Below are 15,393 nucleotides of genomic sequence, written 5' to 3'. Positions count from 1 at the left end.
ATAGCTTTAGAACCTGTCGTTTATGAATACGATAATTCCTTTTAATGTTCACGTCCCACTAACATTCAGAACAAATTGCTTGACTTTTGATAAGCCATCGTTATCAGGCGATTATAAGGCGTGCGTACTTTGTGATATTATTGCGAGTAATATTTCGATTTCTATATATTAATATTTTTTAAGTATTCTATTTGCATAAATACAAACTTGTGCAATGTTGTTTTAAATAAATTATCATATCAGTTATAGAGGAGTAACGAAAGAATTACGAAGTTTTGTATAAGTATGGCGGCGGCCTCTGTCAGCCATATTTTCGCATGACGTCATAAACTATCATATTAACAAGATTTAGCGGAAAAACATAAAAATCGTTTAAATAAACGCAAAGGACCTTTTAGTATAATTAATATAATAAAAACTAATGACCCTTATTCCGTATATAATACATGATATAATTCAAAATTATAAATTTCTATTATTTTACTCTCGTTCGATGATGTTTTATGTGAAAATATTAATATAAAACTTTGATTTGATGAAAATAAATCAAACGTTACCGACGAAATTTGTTTTTGTCATTTTTGTTTAAATAAATATTGCACTTGTTAAATGAGATAATTCATGCAGCTGTACAAATGTTGACATGTGCTTTGTGTTACGTGTAGGTGAATGCATATAAAACTGACGAATTAACACCTTCGTTATTATAAACTGTCCGATGTGTGATATCTTTATCTAAACCTATTGAGGATATATTTTTACCGAATTCCTGAAATTATATTCTGGTAGGATAGAAGTCTGGCATACGATGCCCATATTATCCCGCGGGTAAAACGATAGTTATACCATGTAATATGGTATAATTATCGCTTTACCCGCGGCTTCGTTCGGGTCATTATTTCAAATTGCTAAATAACAATTTTCAAAGTTCTTTTTTTAAAAATTAAGGACAAATAAACTTTCATCCCCTTTATCACTAAATTAGTGGTTGCATATAAAAAAAATCATACCTTAGCCATACTGTTAAAAAGCCCAGCGTTGATATGTCAGTGAGTCAGTTATCCTTTATATTACGAGCCGGTTGGCGTGGTTGGTAGGTACTTGCCTTTCACGCCGAAGGTTGTGGGTTCGATTCCCACCCAGGACAGTCATTTGTGTGCATGAACATGTCTGTTTGTCCTGTAAAAATAGTATATCAGTTGTCTGGTTTCCATAGTACGAGCTCTGTTTAATTTGGGATCAGATGGCTGTGTGTGAAAAAAAATGATATATATATATATATATATATATATATATATATATATATATATATATATATATATATATATATATATATAGATGTAGCCAATGTCGCATGTGACTTTCTGAACTACACTATCGATTTTTAAGTCGACTTAGAGTTTCTTCTTATACATAGGACTTAAGCAAGTATTCCAATTTGATTGGTGACATAAATGTGGAAGATTTCATTTCTGACACATGCAGGTTGTCTCACGATGTTTTCCTCTACATCCTTCAAATTATAATTATAAATACAAATACGATAAATGAAAACTCAGTGCTTGCCTGGGTTTGAACTCTCTATGGGCGTTTTGAATTTATGTGTTCTATTCACTGGGGTGTGGCTTTTTACTTGGAAAAATGGCTAAGCAAACAAATCGAACATACTATATAAATATATTTTCTAAACGTTCTTATTTATTATAAATATAATATTTGATGCAAGTATAATAATTTATTGATAGAATTAGAATAATTTATAATATATGTTCGAATTTTTTATTTAAATACTTGTGTTTGATCAGTTTATTTTTACTTTTTTGAATAATTTAAACTTTATTTATGTTTCAATAAAGTTGTGTATTTTTGTACGTATAAATAAAATATATATTTTTTAATTTTATTTTGAATAATTTACTTATGCGTTCATTTTATCGTAGTTATGTAATATACCTGAAACTAATAGTTTAATTTAATTAAAATTGATGTTAATTTTGATGAATTTAGGTTTTCTTTTTATCTGTAACTAGCCGCTCCCCGTCTTGACTTACCCAACAACCTTAAGTTGAACTCCTTAAAGCTTAAGTTAAATTTCCACAAATCGTTATATAACGGATGCTTACGTTACAAAATAATCCTCTGTTCCAAATATCAGCTTCCAAAAGTCTGTAGGTGGTATACGTCAGTAAGAAAAAACGATTAATATATTAGTATAGATAATTCTCTACAAACTTCAGTATTTATGGTATAATTGCGTCACGATACCGCTTATAATTCTCTGTATTAGTTATTGTATATATCTTTAAAGTATATTTATATTTAAAAAACATATCAATCCTACTTCAGTTATCTATAATCTTCACGGAATTCTATCTTTGAAATAACAATATATAATTCATGTAGGCTCTTGCAAAGAAATTTCGTATCGTCATTTGCAAGATTAAATAAAATATGTGACCCAAATCGGAATCGAATTCAGGTCTAGGGAATTGTAGTGTTATTAACTAGCCACTGGACAAATTAACCATATTAGCCTCTAGATAAGTTTCAGCTATAACTTATATTCGAACAAGGAATATATAATATATTAATCCTTTTAAATTACAGTTTGAAACCGCGTCGAGATCTATTAAATAGTCCCAGTTGAAGTTTATTATATGTTTTTTTATTATATTATATATAAAAAAATAATATATAATAAAAAACATTTTTTTTAAATAGTGAATGTACCAAAATTCCCTGTCCATACCGTTTAACGATTTGTTCCTTCGTTTGAAACCATTCCAGGGTTTAGCCAATCAGGTCATGCGTAACATAAAAATGCATTTGAATTGACGTGTAAAATTTCAACTACGTAAGACAAGAGGCACTTGTGGAAATTTAGCTTTCAAGATTTGACCTAATAAAACTGTCAAACAAACATTGCAAATTTAATAAAAGCTCGTCAAAACCGTCGGTTCGTAATTTAGATTCTATTGAGACCTGCACGAAAATTAGTGGTTACACTTTTTAATCAAGTAAATTACTTCGCTATTTTAATTAAATACAATTAAATTTATATATCCCGTATGAAAATTAACGAATACTAACTCCACGTTTTTTATCATCCATTTATTTATTTTATTATTTTTATTTATAGAATAGGGAGGCGGACGAGCATATGGGCCACCTGACAATAAGTGGTCACCAACGCCCATAGACATTGGCATTGTAAGAAATGTTAACCATCGCTTACATCACCAATGCGCCACAAACCTTGGGAACTAAGATCTTATGTCTTTTATGTATTATGTGCCTGTAATTACACTGGCTCACTCACCCTTCAAACCGGAACATAACAATACCAAGCAATGCTGTTTTGCGGTAGAATATCTGATGAGTGAGTGGTACCTACCCAGACGAGCTTGCACAAAGCTCTACATCCAGTAAAAGTGGTAGTACAGCTGAAGGGTGAGTGAGCCAGTGTAATTACAGGCACATAATAAATAAAAGACATAACATCTTAGTTCCCAAGGTTCGTTACGCATTGGTGATGTAAGCTATGGTTGACATTTCTTACAATGCCAATGTCTAAGGGCATTGGTCACCACTAACCATCAGGTGGCCCATATGTTCGTCCGCCTTCCTATTCTATATAAAAAAACCATAATATTTAAATAAGTAAAACACTTTATTTAATAATGATTCGAAGTCTTTTTTACATAAAACATCTTATTATCTAACTGATTTACCTGGGGGTTATATAAAACTGTCTTCTTCATTCGAATGTCAAAAAAATGATGATTAGAAAGAGTAATCGGCGTTCAACCAAACACCGCTTAACAAGGTTTATTATTAAGACCGTAAGTTTTACATAATTTTGCCTTCTTAATTGTATACTTATTTGATGATAATGACTTAATGTTTATGTCACACCTCTAATGTGGTACATTGAGGCCAGTTAGGGCTATCTAAAACACCTACGATTTGTCATGACCAGCCTTCAACTTACGATCAGCTGAGAGGCTGATGTCATTCTATGTTATCCAGTGTTTATTTAACACTTAGGCCGTCAAATACTTGGTGAGGCCCAGGTGCTTGTAGTGGTCGGGAAATAACTTGAAAACATTAACGGCCATACTTACGAGTATAAACGTTTCTTAGCGGTTTTTTGTCATAATTGATTTGAAATTCGCAAGAATATGACACAGCATTGTTTAACTAATCGTTCGCTAAGCAAAATTTATAAGTAAGGCTGTAACTATTAAACACAAATTAAGGACATGAAAATTCAGTGGTGCTTGCCCGGGTTTGAACCCACGATCATCGGTTAAGATTCACGCGTTCTAACCACTAGGCCATCTCGACTTCGCCTCAAAAGGGAGAGGAGGCCTTAGCCCAGCAGTGGGACATTAACAGGCTGTTACTGTACTGTACTGTAACTATTTACCTATTCATTGTATATGGTTATTGTTATATTATAAACATTTTTGACTAAATTCTTAAAAGGATACTTTTAATATAATGTATTATAATCAAGACTTAAGCGGATGTGTCTAAAAATTATCATTAATAAAGCTCAGTATCAACTGAAGTTCTTTCTATGATTTAAGTTTAAAAAATATTATTTATAACTTACGATTACGGTCATTTTTCTAAGTGAGCAGCTGTGATTATATTTATTCGATCACCTTCTTAAATGAGCGTGTTGAAACCGTGGGTGTTTAAAGGATATTACATAAAAGGTATAAACTAAAAAACAAAATTTATGCCCCGCATTCTAGTATCAAGAGCAATCAGCTGACCGTGTGATTCAGTGATTGGGTTCGTGCATTTTAATAAGCATTGTGGAATTTTCAGTGTAAAACGAAATGGTTTTTTTACCTGTTCAAAGAAGTTCAACGCACTGATCAGCTGAGTCAACATGTTTCTTTATTTTAATAACCACGTGTTGAGTTCGATAATTTTACAACAATGTTGTGCAATGACTGTCGTTTAGACTTGTACACTGAAATTTATACGATACAAGATTCTAATTGATCATTAGTTATACAATGTCGTGTCTTTTTTTTTATAATGACAATGCAATGATGACAGAAAGAGACGGAAGTAAGTGTTTAACTAAAGACCCGCTGGACGACGCTTATAAGTAATTAAGCAGAAAAGAAAATGAGTTATTAAAAAGGAAGGATTAATTACCGTATCGATATTTAAGTAGAAAGTTTAAAAATAAAATATATTTCATATTACGACATTAAGTGATCTGATCACTTAACGTGAAGATAATTCGAAACAGATATATAAATGCATCAATCAGCTGGTTCGTGATGTCACTAGTGCCTTTTTGGAAGTTCTCTTTTTTTACACGACGTGGTCTTACATGTTAAGACAGGCTTTTTCGGTTGACCAGCCTTCACCTTGACTCTCGACTAAGATCAGCTGATTCGCTCACAATAATAATACAAGTTTATATGTATTTATATGATTCATTTGTTTTATCATGTCATCGCCAGTCTATTGAAATTCAAGTTATATATTTAAATACCATTAGCTATCATTTCGTCTGTGCCTAGTTTGGAATGCGTTGCTAGTTTTTTTTTTAATATTCATTATTTAATAGTCCGAACGCTTTTTAAGATGAATATAATCATTCGATCGAGATATTAAGCGATTCAAGGAATCGTATTATATATAAAATAATTACGTATTACTCGATGGTCAAAAGCATTTTTTTGCTTCGTAATTCAGGAACCTATATGTTATGTATAAATTATTACTACATAATAAATTAAATATTATCGTGTACTTAGTACGATAATTTTAATAAAATAGTAATTTGAATAAATTGAACAACAAGAAAATTAACTTTCTAAAGTTAATAAGCGTGATTTTTAGGTAAGGCGAGAGGAATGGACTTGTGGTCACTGAAGCGTATTTAACAGTGAATATAATTACTGTAAATATAAACAGATAAGTTAAATTTCAGAAACGGCTGAGCGGTTTCTTTATGGGGCCTAAAGGTTGGCTCTCGGTGACATGCTCAATAATCACAGACTTAGCACCTAACTGTTAGTAATTACATAAGTACACACAAACCCATGTACCAGTGTTTAAGTAGTCAACAGAACTGGCCTCAATGCGAGGCCATCGTATAATCGAATTACTACTGAATCCATACATCAGTAGGTCTCCTAGTTCCTTAAACAGAAGCCGTTTCGTTATCAATGTTTATATAATGTGTATATGTTATAGATAAATATCTATGACTACTCGAGATTCGACTATTTCTTTTTCCTGTAACATTTTTTCTTCAATGTATTTTTGATAGCAAAAAGCGAGTCGCTTGTTGTGTATACGTTCGGTTGACGACACAAATAGTGCCTTTGTGGTACTTGGTTACACAACCGGATGATAGATGATCTAGATGTCAATAATCTTACTGCGTCTTTATATGTAATTGGTGGTGATGTTTTTTTTCCTTTTTAGTCTCCGCTTTTGACACCTGAGTATGAGCATAAATCAGTTGTCAACGTGTAGAATCTAGGCCGCGTGTAAACAATGTTTGGTAATCAATAGATGTCGACTTAGGTATTGCCTTTCTGACATCATCATCCGTTGCTAATACCAGCTGAACTTTGACAAGTCTAAAGTTGTTCCTGTCACGATTATAAACGCCTCGGCCAGGACTCGTTATTAATATACAAGATATATGATTGTTGTCATCGTCTCGGTAATCAATAGCAAAAACGGAGGATGTGTTTTATTATTATTGCCTTAAAATGGACAAAAAGCATTTCTAAGCAAAAAGTCAGTGTATCGATCACGACCTCGACTATGTCTTAAGTAATCAACCACGTTTTTGGTTCATTGCACTCACGAAATTACATTTTACTGAATGCCTAATACCGTGACGACGAATTCATTTATACAAACACTATCTGCAACACCAGCACGAATTATATATTCATTTGCTGATTTCGAATGTGCTTACATTAGCTTAGTGTGTTGATTGTCAGTGTTTTATTACTGTGGTATATTGATTCTCTTTTATTTACTAATTTTTTTTTTTTTAGTTCTAGAAGTTCGTCGTCATGTATGTTCATGTTTAAGAAACAGTATTTTCATTTGACTTTCATAAATTGTACTGTACTTTACGGGTATAGTGTTGGTTTTAATTAAACATAGCTAAAGCAAATGTTTCCGCTTTAAAATGAGGTGGTTTAATAGCTAAGCCTGACAATAGCGAAAGTTGAACGAACTCTATTTAGGTCCCCCCTATATTTTCCGTTTTTCACGTCGCCAGTACTCCGCGAGCTACGCTTGTTATGTATTGAAGCCTTTTATGTTTGTGAAACAACGTAATAACCAAAGATTAACAATTGTATTGAATCCATGAGTTTATTTAAAAGCGTGTAGTTAGCATTCGTCGATTTTCACACGGGATAAATAATTCAATTGTATTTAATTAATATTTCTTTATATTTTATAGATAATCGTCGGATAAGACTAACTTTCCTGTTCTTTTCGGTAGAATCTACATCCCAAATCGGTGGTAATTTTAAATTTTTAATTATTATTATAATATGACGATTCAGAAGTGCTTCTAAGAGCATCCTTGTATATTCTGATCTAATTTAATTTCTGATATGGGTGAGTATTCGTTTATTTATGTTAATAATAATTTCAATTTATAAGTCAAAAATAAATCGCAAAAACTATGTTTTATACACTCTGAACTTAATTTATTTGCGATAGAAACTATGAGCGGTATTTTTTTTATAAATAACGTATATAAAGTATTGTTATTATTCAGTAGCCGAGTTTAATTTCTGTCGCAGTAAATTTACTCGTCGTATGGAATTTAAATTTCAAAGGTAGTTCATCAAGTTGGATCCGCAAGAGACTTGTTTATTCGGCAAACTGCATGCGATAACGTGTGATACACATCGGCCACTCGCAAATGTTTATTCATACTTTGCAGATCATGAGGGAATTCAGAAATTGTTCTTTTTATGCAATTATTTTAAGTTGGTTAAGTTGTTTTGTTACCATATTATGTATAGCTTTACTCATGCGTCGCTTACATTAAAGGCATTTTTATTTCAATTATAATCTTTTTTCATAGTCTTATTAATTTCATTCTACAGGTTCCTTTAATTAATACGGTCCAGATCGTATCGAGAACCTCAATTGTACATTGAATTCAATCTTTGTAGACAGTTCATGATTAAACACCAACATCATTAAAACAATTTTCAATAAAGTCCATATGTAGTCGTTTTATTGTACTTTTGATTACAATATACTTTTTAAATGCATATTGAATTTTTTTATAATTACACTTCGATACAATTAATTCGAAATTTCGGTAATAATTTATGCAAATCTATGATAGATTTACTTGCTAATAAAATATTTTTCATTAGTTAATTATTTTATGAATATCAACTTCATATCGTGTGTTGTAGTTTTTTATACTTCAAGATTGAATGTCATTGACCTTTTAAATGTCTACTTTATATACGTAATAATATATTTTGTATGGGTTTTTTTTCCTATGCGTTACTCGGCAGTGATAGTAAAATTACAAAATGATCACTAATGCAAGTCGCAAGATATTTATTTCATAATATTATTTAGTTATAAGCGTACTCTATCACTATTACATTTTCTAATACGATTCAATTGCAAGATAGTTTCAAGTTATTTAATCTTAAGTATAAAGTGAGTCAATTCTTAAAATGCAATTGTTTTAAGTCGTCGACAATAGTGCGTGTATGGTCCGGTCACCCGATAAGGTGAAAAGAAAACGATAAGCGATGCATTTCAAAAACAATCGGAACTACTGTAGCCGATATTTAATGACAGGCCTCGTTTGAGTGGTCCTAATAGTCTGATAACTAAGGTTAAGGAACTTTCCTTGAGGGAATGCACGATGATTCAAGATGCATTAACCGAGCCGCTTGCAATGCGCTCGTTGCTTTGAATACCGTTATTGACCTAGCATTCGAGCTAGGCATTATAGCTAGATATTTTACTGGAACCTAGCTTCGTGGCAGGACCTATACATTCCTTTTTCAAATCTCTGTATAGGGCTGTGTTGAAATTTATATTTGTAATATGTCGTTTTCTATAGAATTATCAAGGTATGTTCGTAAGTTTTAATTTATACTTAAAGGTCATATATCAAACGTGTAGTTGAAAACAGTTTTGGAAAAGTAATTAATACTGTTAATGATAAAAGACTAAGTTTGTTCATCGGTTCGTAAACCTTTTAAGTAAATATATTTAGTAAGCAGAATAAATCGCGGCTTACGTTTAAAGGAGTGATAACGATTTAGAGTGATTACCAGCCTTTCTGGCGTAATTTTTACAATCTCAAAATTGCTTTAAAAAATTGTTGAATAAGAAATTCAGTGATAATTTGTAGAATTATTTAAAAGAAAGGAATAAAAATTGAATTAATAAATAAATATATAATTATAATAATTAACGTATTATTTATTAAAAGCAACTACTCGAACAATTTTTTTTATATATAAATAAAAACTACACGATTCAGGCTAGTAAATATATAGCGAAATTGCTCGTTTTAATGAGGTATAAAGATAGCCATAAATCGCACACAAGCAAGCACATGCGGAACCTGAAAGACGTAACCGATAAAATATTGTGGAAAGTATAAGCTTGTACTAGAATTTCTAGATAACAAGTACTTAAAAACAACATTGGAGTAAAAAGCAATATCGATAAACCGCCGAGCGAAAGATTAGGTGTATTGGCAAAAAATACTGGAATAAGACTTGAATATTTTATCTATTTTACATAATTAAAATTTATAATAAGATCTCTATTACCTAACCTGAATTTTATTTAGGTCTGACGTTTCTAGAAACATCACGCGTTGCTATGTGCAAGTCCTTCATTGAACGCTAGTGCATACCTACTATGAAATTGTAAAGGCGTACTGCAATTTAGAATGTGGGTCATGTAATCGAGTACCTAATGGCTCGGTTGTTGGCTTACAATGACATTTGTAAAACGTTGGATATTATACCATTAACTATATACTTTCATTTCCTCATTGTGAAAGATTGTGATTGCTTTATCGTCTATAAGACTGACGTTAATTTTCATTTCATCTAAATATAACCTGTAAATCCGTTGGCCCGTAAACAGAATCGAAATGGAGAGTAATTTTTCAAAGAAATGTTGGCAGTTCTTGAGGAAATTGCGTGCAGTTCTCGAAGAAGTTCTTTTTGTTTGTATTTTTAATTAGTGCTTTTCCTTTGAGTTGTGACAGACATCCCTAATCTCGAAGCCACTTAAAGTAAACATTCGTCCATTTGCATCCGCCAGCATCCAGGAGCGGGGCGAATGAACCAATTAGTTATCTTGTTTATATTAAACAAAGTTCAAAGAGCCCTTGAAAAGAAAGTAATTATTTATAGTACTTGTATAATTTATTTGCTATCAATATTATTAATATCTGAAATTATTACGTTATATAATTATTTAAAAATACCTTTTTTATTTTACTTGTTGTTTTGTTAGATTGGCTTCATGTTTCAAAGGAATATGGTCAATGTTTTTAAACCAAACGCACCTAACTCCATTATTTACCTCGCCCATGCACTGCGTGTTTAATAACTAATTCCGAACAAGGTACAATTGTGTCGTTTCTCGTTTGATTTTTAACTGTCTCATTAAATCTTTGTATTTTATCATTCGTTTTAACTTTTTTTCCACCTTTTACAAGAATGTTACGATAACCGAAGTGCATGACACACTTTCTTGTGGTGTCTATAGATAGTGATAACCATTACGAGTGTTTTAGTAGCTTCTTCTTATCAAATACCTCGCAAACCCTTTTGTCGTCAGGTGTTTGTTGATATCTACCTCCGAACGGTTTGAATGATTCTTGATGACAAAATTTATTTCCGGGAAATGTTAAACAGTCTTAAGTTGAAGTGTCGTAATTTGCATAAACTTAAAACAACTTTTATTTCTTGCAAATCTTTATTCATATTCATATTCTATGCTTTGTTAAATTATAATCAATTAGTTACTAATTCTACAACTGTTTTATGTATGTTTCTAGGTTTATCTGATTGTATTCATTTGTTTTAAATTATTAAAACGTGGTTAAAGATTAGTAGGTATCGAAATTTAGACCAATTCGCGATAAATTGGATGTGGGCAGCATTGTAGGTGGAGGCCTTGCAAAAGGCGGTTAGAATTAGACAATTAGAGTCTCAAATAAAGCAAGGAAAGTAGCCTTTATAACCATCACCATTCAGCGTACATTCGCATCCGATAGGATGTCGACGAATTTGGCGATGGTCTGAATTAATTGACTGTTGGTTTGTCACGTACCCCACCAAATACGTACAAAGTGTATCGTCGACGCACCTTGTATGGGCGCTGCTCAGGAAGGAAATTGTGTGATTGTGTTTTTATATTAGTTTAGCTTTTGACTGATGTCTGGTGCTCGGACGCTTTAAATTGAAATGCAATTTCGGTTCGCATTTCCGAAGTTTCAACGTCCGGTATAGAGCAATGAACCTGATATAGAAATAGTATCTATTGCTATTCATATTTCCTTTATGTGATCGGTTTTTAGCGGATACCAATTAAAAGTAAATTATAGATATTTCAGATGAAATGGAAAATTTCATTGCCTTTTTAGTATTCGCATCATAAATGTAACATAATTGTGTGTGGAATATTTAATGACATAGTGTATAAATTAGTTTAGTATAAGAAACTCGAGGATAGAAATATAAGGATTGTATGTGAAAATTTTAATTGAAAATTCCAAGAGGCATGATTGTAGTCTATTAACATTTAATACTTCGTGAAACTACACGACCAACTTATTTATATTGCCAGTGTGGGTATATGAATATCTAATAGAAGATAAGTGGTCTCGGCCAGTACGACACAGCGTGGTCCCTTCAAGCTACTAAGACTGAGCGCAATCATTATAACGAGATCTGCGAGAGACTTACTTACATAATCTAGCAGTTAAATTTAGTTTATTTCTTCCATTATTTTTTCATTTCTTTTTACCCAATCTGTGTTTCTATTAAAATATAATGGAGATTCTTTTTTCGCTACATTGTTATTACTTCTTTACCTAGATCTGTTTTTATGTTATTAAGTTTATCTAAAATTTTAGTATTGTCTTCGAAATGAAATTTATATTTTAAACGTAGTCTTTATCATTGGCTGCGGTCGTTTTCGAGCGAAGTGTGAATCACGACTAGCAATATTCTTCGTTAGCAACTGTATTGAATTGCCTGCAGCTTTGCATTCTCATTGTGTGAAATAGTGTTGCGAACATTTACGTCTATCGTAGAATCTCAATGCTGCGCTCATGTCTATACGTATATTCATTTCGTGCATAAGTTGCACAATATTGTTGGATTTAATTAATCAAGTTTAAATTTCCAAAAAATATTAAAAAATATCCCTGTTTTTTTTTAATTCAGTTGAAAATAAACTAACTCGACACATTATGTACATGGAAATTATGTATGTACATGTAGTGTTATGATACAATAACGACCTTATTTATATACATTGCTTAGTGGGTGGTTAGTAAAACGGCTTGTCTTTTTCTTCTTTCGAATGCCAAATCAATATAGTCAAAAAGAGCGAAATCGTTGTTAAATAGTCGCTAAGCAACATTTATAAGTAAGGCCGTTAAGTTTTAAATCGTAACCTAACTTCATTCTTGTGCTGCCATTTTCTAGCACACGTAGTTTCCCTTAGACTTTGTTGTTTATTAGTCAGTACTTGTCAGTATCTCCAATTATTTATATACTTGTTACATTATTTGTAAATAAATACAAATTTAGTTAATTATTTAAATTTATTAGTAACCCTTTTATATTTCGAGTATATTGTTTACCTGTTTTTAATTAATTTGGTTCAGAATACATTCGATCAAATATTTAAACCAATTATTTCCTTCTATTTCCTAAATTATCGCTCCAACTACGACGTTCTTGAGTGACTCACCTTCGAAGTGCATAAGTTCTACAAATGAATCACAAAACGTAATAACCAAAGTTTGCACGATGTTGAAAATGTTTACAAGATGTATGATGTAGGAAAATATTTTTGGCAATGTCTCCCGGGCAGTCGCGAATTAGGGACACGTTTATGAGTATTATAATTATTAATATATCTGTCATTAATCATTGTCACATCTAATACACTTTTCATAACTACAAATAATTTTTCGTGATATTTTATGTATGTTTGTGTGCTAAGATTTCATCTCTTGTGATTTTAATTTTAAACGAAACTTGCGCATAAAATGTTTTAAATTTCGCACAGTTAAGTTATTGTTATTTGTGTCTGTTAATTTGGTCTAGACACCTTGAAATTAGTTTAGTAAATTTTTTCTATATAATATTTTGTTATACAAAATTCTCTAATCGTCGTCTTAAACTTTTGAGTAAAGTAATTTTTTTGTTTTCATAGTAAATAAATAGAAGATTGTTTTTTTTTTATAATAAATCCTGTTTGATTCTTATAAGATTATTATAAATATTAGTTTTAAAGTTTTGATTAGTGAACATTCTGGTTTTTGTCGCTTTTAGAAATGTCATTCGATGATCAATAATTACACTTTTAAAATTATCAGCATTTTGTTTTCAGTAGTTTTTTAACGAGTAGGAAATGTTTGCTTCTGTTTTAATTGGTTAATATCATAAGCGTCGTTCGTAATGTAATGTAGTTGCATTATTGTCGTTTATTTTATTATTATTTTAAATAAAATACTGTAAAAAAAGTTGATTTTAATGTACACACACAACCGTACAACAGTTTTTTTTCAAAAGAAGCTTTGGGTAGATCAAAATGTAATTTTAACTAAATTGCTACTTGGCATATTTTTAAATAGTTACATAATTTATTTATAATAAATTAAGTAGCGATTTAAAAATATCACATTTTACTAATAAATAAATCTAAGATTGTTGAAATGTCTAAATGCTTAGAATTATTTCGGTAATGAATCACCCGCACGCGCCCATATGGCTCTGACAAGACACGATGTACTGCGCGTGCGCATAGAGCTATTTATGGATTCGTTACCGCAGCAGCAGACAAAACCCATAATTTGATTGCTGGGTGGCATTTACCTGGAAAAGTTTTAAGTATAGTAATTTAAGATTTATAGCATTTTCATATAATTATTAAATTATTTTGCCGTAAAGTTTTTCGTCATATGAATCGATTAAAAGTTAAATTATTTATCTTTTACGAGCAAAAAATGGTAATAAAATTTAAATCAGCTAAGAAAATGGTAATACATTTGGCAAATCTTAAATCCCTAAAGTAAATAATTGAATTAAAGAAATTTTATTCGACCAATCGGCGGCATTTGAAACGAATTCGGTATGAAGTATGAAAGTATATTCACACCGCAAATTAAAATGCTTCTTGCTGCGGCACTTTTTATCCAAACAAAAAACCCAACAAAACAAAAATGCACCAGATAGCATTTCGAGCTGTTGTCAGAAATACGGACGCGTGTTTCAGTAATATAAATAATACTTTATTTATTGAGAGCTCTTTGTATTGTACTCTCGGCTTAATTTGGGCTCTTTAATCTCACCATTTCGATAATAAAAAACATTATCTAAGTAATTAATCATAACACCCGAGTCGTTGAGTGATCGCAGATAATATTTAACTTCTCATTGTTTTGTTATTACATAACCTTTATTTTTTATTATTCATTATGTTGCCAATCCGACAATGTTCATTTTTATTTTCTCCTTTTCAGCAATCCGTCGTGGCACAGAAAACCAGCCAGCTAAGAAACCTCGCAGCGATGGCGGTAATGATGGTGCTGGTGGGGGTCGAGACCATCTTGCATATGGATGCCTACTCCGGAACGAGCTTCTTGGAGCTCAGATCGAAGAATTAAGAGGTCCACCGACAAACTGTGGCGAAAGCAATAGAGCTGCGCTGGGCGCTGTTCAATTAGCTTCAGCAGCTAGAGCGGCATTGGCGTACTCCCCGCCAGTGTTTAGATTCCGAGCACCCATACACAGTGCTGAGGTAAGTTCCATAGACAATATTTAATTTTAAGACAAGATATTATAGAGGGATCCTTAAGAAAATATTTAAATAAGCCTTTATAATATTTTAAACAGAGTGGTCCAATAACGGACCGCTTGGATTTCAAGTTATTTTTGAAATACCTTTTTTTTTAATTGGAATTCGCCAAGTTCAGGTAAATGCATATCTATACTTAGAATATTTGAATTTAAATTTAAAAAAAAATTATACGGTCGCCGATTAAACTGCTAACGTTATATCCTGTCCGAAACTTATATATTTAATTAGCCTCATGATTTAAGATAATATTTTTATTTTCACTTTTATGCCGTC

At 31.5% G+C, this 15,393-nt stretch overlaps 1 protein-coding gene across 1 annotated transcript in view; it reads left to right on the top strand.

The window, feature by feature from the left end:
• LOC126777318 (fizzy-related protein homolog) overlaps positions 1-15,393 on the top strand; it is a 47,831-nt gene that overhangs the window by 8,089 nt on the left and 24,349 nt on the right. Inside the window, exon 3 of the mRNA XM_050500323.1 lies at positions 14,783-15,060. Coding sequence (XP_050356280.1) covers positions 14,783-15,060 — 278 coding nt within the window. The remainder of the gene's footprint in view (positions 1-14,782; positions 15,061-15,393) is intronic.

Source organism: Nymphalis io, chromosome 2, assembly GCF_905147045.1.
Source record: "Nymphalis io chromosome 2, ilAglIoxx1.1, whole genome shotgun sequence".
NCBI lineage: Eukaryota > Metazoa > Arthropoda > Insecta > Lepidoptera > Nymphalidae > Nymphalis > Nymphalis io.
This window is presented reverse-complemented; position numbering and strand designations above follow the sequence as displayed.